Source organism: Diadema antillarum, unplaced genomic scaffold (genome assembly GCF_040938485.1).
Source record: "Diadema antillarum isolate AM-2024a unplaced genomic scaffold, OU_Dant_1.0 seq00001012_RagTag, whole genome shotgun sequence".
Lineage (NCBI taxonomy): Eukaryota > Metazoa > Echinodermata > Echinoidea > Diadematoida > Diadematidae > Diadema > Diadema antillarum.
In genome coordinates this window covers 218,487-227,578 of record NW_027271848.1, presented here as the reverse complement: position 1 = coordinate 227,578, position 9,092 = coordinate 218,487, and the positions used below count along the sequence as shown (strand labels likewise).

The 9,092-nt window shown below is 39.2% G+C and overlaps 1 protein-coding gene across 1 annotated transcript; it reads left to right on the top strand.

Moving 5' to 3' along the window:
* The first annotated feature begins 288 nt into the window (after positions 1–288).
* Positions 289–2,944, top strand: LOC139742662 (coiled-coil domain-containing protein 92-like). The gene is made up of 2 exons (XM_071653189.1): positions 289–460; positions 2,196–2,944. Exons 1-2 carry the CDS (start codon positions 289–291, stop codon positions 2,942–2,944), a joined length of 921 nt encoding a protein of 306 aa, XP_071509290.1.
* The last annotated feature ends 6,148 nt before the right edge of the window (positions 2,945–9,092 follow it).

Below are 9,092 nucleotides of genomic sequence, written 5' to 3'. Positions count from 1 at the left end.
GAGCACAAACATATACATGTAGACCACATATTGTCACATAGGTAGATCTATGTAAACTTTACATACATGTACCTATGTGGTCTACATTGTACATGTTTGTGCACTCAACATGCTTACATGGTACATGTAGATGTAAATGAGAATAAATCAGTAAGCAGAAAAAGCATTTTATTTCAAACATGATTTTTGTTTGAGGCATGTGACTTATACTCATTGTAGAATGTTTAAAAATGGGTTTACAGATCTGCATGAAAACATCCATTAATGTCTCATTTCAGTCAAACTGCAATGGCTGCTCCAATCGAAGTGAAGCTGAGGAATGCCGAGAGCTCCATCCTCTTCATGCAGCAGGAGCACGCCAAGACGCTCCAGGCGCTCCACCAGGAGCTGCACAAGCTGCAGAAGAAATGTGCCGAACTGACCTTTGAACTTGCCATGAAGAGTGATGATGTGGATGAAGGTAAGACACCCTGTTGTCTATCAAGAGACAGTGTCCTTCTTATGCACTTGTCAATGTAATGACTCACCCCACTACCCCCGGACATGGGTGCGTCATTTCCTCGTTTGGTCCGTCAAATTTGTGACCCAGGTGTGCGTCATTTTACTAGCTATGTCCGTCAAATTTTTGACCGAGAGGTGCGTCAAAATCCCATCATTGTCGTCAAATTTTTGACCGAGGGGTGCGTCATGGTACGTCACTTGGCTATGGAAAATAACACGCATTATTCTGAACCGAGGGGTGCGTCATGGTATGCACTTGGCTATGGAAAACTGCACGCATTTTTGCACGCTACCAGTACCGGATACACGTACGTGTACCGCGAGTGAATTTACAGTGAGCGCTTTCCCGCGGCAAGTGAAAATCAAAGTCGGGAAGCGTTTTGGAGTAGGCCTAAGAGGGAAAAATGCTTGCCCGAATCTGGAAAGCAAATGATTTAAAAGCCACCCTTTCTCCTCACATTTTCTTTCCAACAAACTCATGAAATCACGCATACTCAATCTCAAGCCAGACGGACTGTTTAGCGATATAACGATTTCAACCTCACAGTACTAAATAGTAAAATCAAAGATCGTATACGGAATTCCGTATACGATCTTTGGTATACCGTTGCGTGGTGCGTACTGCGCGTACCTGCAGTATAGTAGCAGGCAAGTCGAGTGTTAGTGGTGCGCGACTCGCTCGCTAACGCTGTCATGGCTGTGCAATTCGCAAGTGAGCAGCGTGCTCGTTATTCCTCATCGAACGTACATCGTCCATGTGTTGCATTCAACCGGACTAGAAATGGCCGCGCACATACAGCGCATCTGCAGACCAGTCATGGCCAGGTGACTATGGATTGCATGCACACATACATTCGGAATATCGTAGCAGCAGAGTGATGTACGGTGAATGACGGTACGGTGCTTACAGGGCCAGGGTAAGGGAAACTTGCCGAAACTTTGACAAATTGTGTTTACGAGCCGAAAGAAAATGAAATTGCGTGAATAAAGCGTATGCAAAAATCCTTTCAGTATTTACGGGGTGCGTCAAATGTACCGAGGATGTCCGTCAAGAAAGTGACCTAGGTGTTCGTCAAAAACCCCGTGTTGTCCGTCAAAAAAGTGACTGTGGTGTTCGTCAAAAACCCCGTGTGGTCCGTCAAAAAGTGACTGTGGGGGTGCGTCAAAAACCCCGTGTGGTCAGTCAAAAAATGACCATGACGCACCCATGTCCGGGGGTAGTGGGGTGCGTCATTACATTGACAAGTGCATTAGATGTTAGGTGTGACACGCTTGAAGCTTTTTCCAGTCTGTATCCAATGAGATAGTCAGATCAACTTTCAAGTGTTTTGCTGCAGTTTGAAGCACAGGACACACAAACATCTTGCTATTTGCATGGAATCCAAATATTTGTCTTTTCAAAGATGGAATGTGCTCAGTACTGTGACCTTGCATAAACAATAACCTTCATCATTCCGCCGAAATAGCAAAATATTTTAAAAGGTACAGTTGTATGCTGGTGTATCACAGCTAGTGGAAACTTTATTTGTAGTTCATTTTCATTATTTTATCAGTTCATTGCAAACATGTCTGCAAAATCATTTAGCCTGCCTCCCTATCTTGACAAAGCAGTGTTATGTATGATGTACATGCATTCTGCATTTCCAAGTGGGAATGAAATATATTAATGTCTGATCTGTTTTCCCATTTTTCAGAGCAATACACAAGTGAAATCTCATCATTGAAGGAGAGGTTGGAGTCTAAAGAGAAGCAGTGCAATCAGTTAAGCAAAGAAAGAGATTCATACAGTCAAAAATGCAGTGATATTGAACTCCAAATGAAAGAGCGTGAGAAGGCCTACCAGGGGGAGATTTCTGAAAAGGGTCAGAGAATTATAGTCCTAACAGCTGAACTAGATCAGCGTTCGGGAACAATAGCATACCTGACAACACAGCTTCACCAGCTGAAACTCAAGCAGCAAGGCCATCCAGAGGATCAAACTGCTCGTGCTGAACCTCCTGAGAGAATCTCCAGCCCAGCTCCGCCCAAGGAGCCTGCCCCACCCCGTGTGAGGCGCTTCAACCTGCGCACAGGGAACGGTCCCGTGCCCGGAGCGCATGTGCGCACCAATAGGCACGTCCGGCGGGAGAGTGCGCCCCCGCCAAACCAAGTGCAATCTCACATGTTCAGCCGGATTGGTCAGGTGAGCCCAGCAAGTCCTGGATACCGCCAGCGGGATGAGGTCGTCAGGGACGTTGCAGCATTCATTGCCCATGTCGATCCGACGGGGAAGGAAGTGGAAGTTAAACCTGCACCTGCCATCTTGCCACCCATCGCACCCCATGAATCTGTCTCGAGAGAGTATGCCATGTCTGCTGAGATTGCTACACTGGCTATAGAGAAGCCCTTTAAAGTGGACAGTACCTTGAGATCACCAAACCATTCACCGGTTCACACGGACTAAATAGAGTCCTCTCATTTTTTCCCCTACAAAACCTTATGAGTGATTTTGTAGATGACTTTAATGCTTATAATCATTATTCACCTTGTGTGCAAAAACACCTTGATTCCATACTTACAATTCTATTAATTGTATTCATGGTGCAGATACATGTACTGCCAAGTACTGCCAAGTATTTACAGGACAGTTGAGTTCATGTCAAGTGAGTCTGAAGCAGTTAACAGAATTTAATTTGTCATGTGCATGATTTTCATGTTCTTATATCAGTTTTTATGATTCTTGTCAGGCAAATTTTCAAGCAGAGGTTGAATAAAGGCCATTAATTGTTATCAAATAAGACTAAAAGTTTGACACCTACATGTATCAGATGATGATCGTACATGGACCTGATCATGTGTTCGATTCTAATGTTTACGAGTCATTTGTAACTTAAAATGTAGCAGAAAAACAAAAACAAACCCAAAACATGAAAAGAAATAACAAATGAGAAAAAAGGAACAAAATCATAAATGAGTGTCATGACAGAATTGCAATTTGAGCCCCCTTTTGTGTTCTTCCTTTTGAAACAAGCATTGTAGAAGTCCAGTTTGGACTTATATTCATTAAACAGTAGGAATACTCCATAAAGTCCATATGAATGCATTGTGTTTCAAGGGGTCCCTGTCATCATGACTTAACTGGCTTCAGTTTCTTGTTCTCAGAAGATTGTTGTTCTTTCTTTTTAGTGCATCACATGATTTTTGTGATTGAATAGTGCAAGTACAAGTGTGTTGTGAAAGTTTGTTGTTAGTGCATTGCCAAGTTTTACGTCGTGTCAACACTGTACATGTGCAAAGTACTTCATGTTTCTTCTAAAATTGATTATTTTCCAGTTTGTCTTTCGTTAGCCACAATGCCATAATAGTGTCAGGAGAGAAAACATGCTCAGTAAGTCTGCATGCCTGTTTTTGTTGGCAATGGACTCGTCAATCCTAATTGCTAAATACAGACAGTAATAAGCTTTGCAGTGCAAGTTGATGCGAGATCATTATTAGTCACTAGAGAAAAGGCCAAGCATTTTCTCTTTCATGTAAATTATTTGTCACATGAAATCACCGTGTTTGACCTCAGTGTGATGGTTTGATACAGTGTACAAGTATTTAACATTAAGGAATATATTCTGCTTGTTGTCTAGAGTGGAATTGCTGTGTTGGTATGTACAGGAACATGTATTTAAACAATTTATTATAAATACATTTAAGGGCGACCGTGGAGGTTGATTTTCTGACACATTCAATTTTTAGATATGACATTACACACCTTTTGTACCGGTACAAGATGTTCAATGCATCTATACATGTATGTGTATTGAGGGCAAGTAATGTATGTCTATGTGCTGCCATGTTAATTTTGCACTTTAAAACAAAAGATGTTATTCTATGCTTGCTTGTAATGTGACAGTAAAGCAACATGCTTCTGTGAAATGTTCATAGGAATGGTTGAACTACCCTTGTTTGTTTGTGTGCATCTGGCCTTCAATTGTAGCCCTGTGGACACTGCAAGCTACATGTATTGGGTCTAGTGTGCAGTCATAATAACATGCAGTACCCTACAGATCCCTTTGCTTCGCATGTGAATTCATGAATCATTTTTATCATCATAGACAAGTCTGATAGGGATAGTGGGATCATGGACCCTAGGGTCCATGGTGGGATATAGTATGAAATTTTAGTCCAAGAAATATTTGCTCAACTCCAGTAATTTCCCTGTGAATTTTAAGCATTTTTTTCCTTTTTTACCCCACTCTACCCCATGATTAGCAAATTGAAAATGTACAACGATGATATAACATTGTTGTTATACAACATGAATTATTCTTAGTCTTGTCCTCCTAACGTGTTACTTTGATATGCATGGCATTGCCATTCCAGTAACCTATGTACAGCTGTACGCCTTTACCAACATTTGCTTGTGTGCCATTTGTGGTACAGTGCACTCCCGTTATAACGAACACGGTTATAACGAAATTTCGTTATAACGAAGTAAATCTTCTGGTCCCAAAATTATCACCATTAAAGTCTATGGTAAAAAATTCGCTTATAACGAACACGGTTATAGCGAAATTTCCGTTATAATGAAGTCTTTTCCGAGCGCCACAGACAAAGAAAAACAAAAGAAATATGCTCCGTTATAACGAAATGCGAATTGCTTTCAAAAATACGTAGCGGAACAAGCATTTATAGCGTCTCTACATGGGTGAACGCTTCACACCACTGTGTGTTCGTTCCACAGTTTCTGAGGTGAACTTGCGTTTGTTATTGTGATACAGTTATCCCATCACATTTCACATAGCTTTCCAGTGTATGATGAGTATTCAGCAAACAGAATATGATATATACAGTGTATATATCGTTGGTGGGGTGACAAAACCTCGTATCTCAAAAATGTCAAATGTTCAGGAGAGCTAAAAAACATGGCTGCTATAACATGTAAGTCAATGGAAACAGCCAACTTTTATTTATCATTTGTGACCTTATTTTTGCAGATGGGCATATAAGGATTCGGAATTACATAGTAATGATTCCTAGCTTCAATATAATGAAGAAAACTCATTTTCACCAGATATTGAGATACGAGGTTTTGTCACCCCACCAAAGATATGTGGTTTCCTTGTTTTCATTATATATTGTATTTGTTCGGTTATAACGAAATTTCGTTATAACGAAAGAAAACTGCCGGTCCCGAGCATTTCGTTATAACGGGAGTGCACTGTATACGCCTCGATGTACACTATATACCCCAGCTCAATGAAAACAGTGCACATTGTGTACAAGTACATGGATTGATGTGGTTTTTCATAAATGAATTATGATTAATGTTTTCTTGCCAGTGTCTCAAAAGAATAACAAACTGAAAAGTGGAAATTTGTGCAGTGAGAAATTTTCACGCATCTCGCATAAATAGGCTAGCAGGAAAATAAAAGCATGAAAATATGTTTGCATGTAATACAATTGTATGTAATACTGTAAAATGAGGAATGTTCGCATGCATTTTAAGTACGCGAATTTCTTGAGTGCCAAGATTCGCGAATTTAGAATGCATGCGAAATTTCTTGTCGACACTATATGCATTGAACGCCAGTGACAATTCACGAAAATTTCATGCCATGTAAAAGACCATCGGCTCCAATTCGCGAAAATTTTGTGCCGCGAATATATTATGTTTTGCAGTATTTTATCTCTTTCATCCTGTGGTATTCAAAATACGTGAAATTCATTTTACCCAATGGAGCAACAAAAATTACTTCTACCAAAATTTCCGCTTTTACAGCAGTCCATGGTTCATATAGAATGATTAATTGTCACCGTGAATGAGCATTTTATTGTCTCTCTTTGTCAGTGTGTTGTAAAAATGTAAACGTGTTAATCATGATAAAACAGAGGCCTTGAAGTACATGTATTTTAACTTTACAGTGTACAGTGATTGCACTTTAAACACACTGGTATTCTGTATTATATCATTATGATGATATATTTGATCACAAGCATTGTATGGACCTCCACCTCCAGGAAATTTGGTTTGTTGGTTTTGTGGGGAGGAGGTGAAAAGTGATGTATGAGAGTGAATTCAAGCTCAGCATAAGGACTGGAAACATATTGACAGGAATAAAGGAGTGTATCATACTCTTGAAGAAAAACAAAAAATCAATACAGCAATGGTCATTTTCTGTGTTCTTCATATTGTGTATACACACATAGATATTCCGTGGAGGCAAGGGCAGGGGTGCCTTGTATCTCCATAGTATATACAGTACTCGGTAGTGCATTTACACTTGTATGTATGCATGTTTCATCTCCTTTGAACGAAAGTTAACTTGATTTTTTTTTCATCCGTCATGTGTTTGTGTGAGCTCGCATGTACAAGTATTTTTGGAATGTGTATATGGGGTGTGTGTGTGTGTGTGTGTGTGTTTGTGTGTGTGTGTGTGTGTGTTTGTGTGTGTGTGTGTGTGTTTGTGTGTGTGTGTGTGTGTTTGTGTGTGTGTATGTGTAGGGGGAATAGAGGATGGGTATTTCTGTTCACTGTGTGTGTAGCAGGATGTGTGTAACAAGGGGTTGTGTGTAGGCTTTGTAGCAGATGGATGCCCATACATTATCTACTTGGCTAGAACTACAAAATACTACTTTTTATTGTATATCATGTACTGCAGCTGTACATGTATATATCAATATCTATCTATCTATCCATCTATCTATCTACATGTATCTATCTATCTATCTATCTATCTATCATTCTATCTATCTATCTATCTATCAATCTGTCTATCTATCTATCTATCTATCTATCTATCTATCTATCTATCTATCTATCTATCTATCTATCTATCTATCTAGTTATCTATGTACTAGCATCTATAGTATCTATATCTATATCTGTATCTACATAATACGCATATATATATCTATTATCACATGATACATATCTGCGTCTATTAATTTGGGAGAGTTGCGGTGAAAGTGCTAGGAAGAAAATAATTGAGATTGATAAGATGGAGTCCTTGCTAAAAACCGATGCCATACTCCACCACGGTCGTAGGATGATTGAACTCCTGCTAATAATGCAACGTAACCTTCCTTTCAAGAACAGACACCTCCACTTGCATTGTTAACACGTGATATGCCATCGCCATTGATCTTTCGTAGAGGTCGATAGTGGCTATATCGCTTACAATGCGTGCCAATCAGCCGAGTGAATAGGGCCGAACCGAGGGAGGTCTATCAAACTTTGCTGTATAGTCTTTCTTCAAGGGAAATTGGAGTTTTCTTCTTCTGATGAAATTATCGTTCGCAGTTCCACTTTGCGCATAAGCAGAAAAAATACAATGGTACTCTTAATTCGTACCGACAGAGGCATGTTGGTGTCAGTGAATTATCTCCATCAAATGTATCATTGTGAGACTGGTACTTTGTATCATTCTCACATAGGAACCCCGATGTCTAATACGAAAACAATAACTTCCAGCAGCAACATTTTATTTATTTTTTTTTAATTAATTAATTTATTTATTCATTCATTTATTTATCATTATTAGTATTATTGTTATTATTTCATTTATTTATTTATTTATTTATTTTTATTTCTTTTTTTTTTTTGGGGGGGGGGGGTAAAAATTACTGCTTTCATCATTACTATACTGTTGAGAAAAATGGTTCCCGCAAAGAACACTAGTTTTTACTGCAGGCCCCTTATTTGGTATCTATCTGATGGAAATCAGGCCATTCTATTTTTTTTTTTTCGTAAAGCAAACTGAAGAACCATTAGAATAGTACGAGCATAAAGGTATTATACTCTCTAAAAAAAAAATCGAGTGAAAATATTCACTCTTAAAAGAGTGAATACAAAAAAGAGTGAATTTCGAGTGAAATTGGAGTGAATTTTGAGTGAAAATGTTCATTTTCACTCATTTTGGAGTGACGTCAGGGATCACTCCAAAATCTTCGAGTGATCCCTGACGTCACTCCAAAATGAGTGAAAATGAGGGGCCACCAAAATCCTCAATTTCAAATTCTTGGTGGCCCGAGAGAAAAATTTGGTGGCCCCGAAAAAAGAAACAGTAAAAAAACATTAAAAGTCCTGTTTTTTTTAATGAGTCAAATATCTAAGTTTTATCCAGTCATAGTAAGAATTGGAAGTTGGACATACATCTACTCATAAATAAACCTCAACAAACTCGCAACACTCGCTCTCAGGCAGTCATTCAGTCCTTTTCATCCATCCTTTAAATAAATATAACTGCTAATTTCCGGCGCAAAAAGTTACGAATAAATTGACGTACTTTTCAAAAAAATTTGGTGGCCCGAGGCGGGCCACCAAATTTGCCCTTTTTTGAAATTTGGTGACCCGACTTTCAATTTTGGTGGCCCCGGGCCACCGGGCCACCGTTAGTGTCGAGCCCTGCCTATAGTATTCTCAAACCAAACAATGCGAGGAATTTGTTTCAGTGTATGTAGAATTATTCAGTCACGTATGTGAAGAGAGACAAAAATGTTCCAGTGACTATACATTATGACAATTTTCAGTACTTCCAGTCATTACGTCATTTCTGGAAAACATATACTTTATAAGCTGTGTTTTGTTGAAGTTTTCCCTCCATAATACCTTTCTTGAAATG

Coding starts and splice junctions, on each gene's coding strand:
- LOC139742662 (XM_071653189.1), top strand. CDS start 289: ATGGCTGCTCCAATCGAAGTGAAGCTGAGGAATGCCGAGAGCTCCATC. Junction 461..2,195: donor GAGTGATGATGTGGATGAAG/GTAAGACACCCT, acceptor CCCATTTTTCAG/AGCAATACACAAGTGAAATC.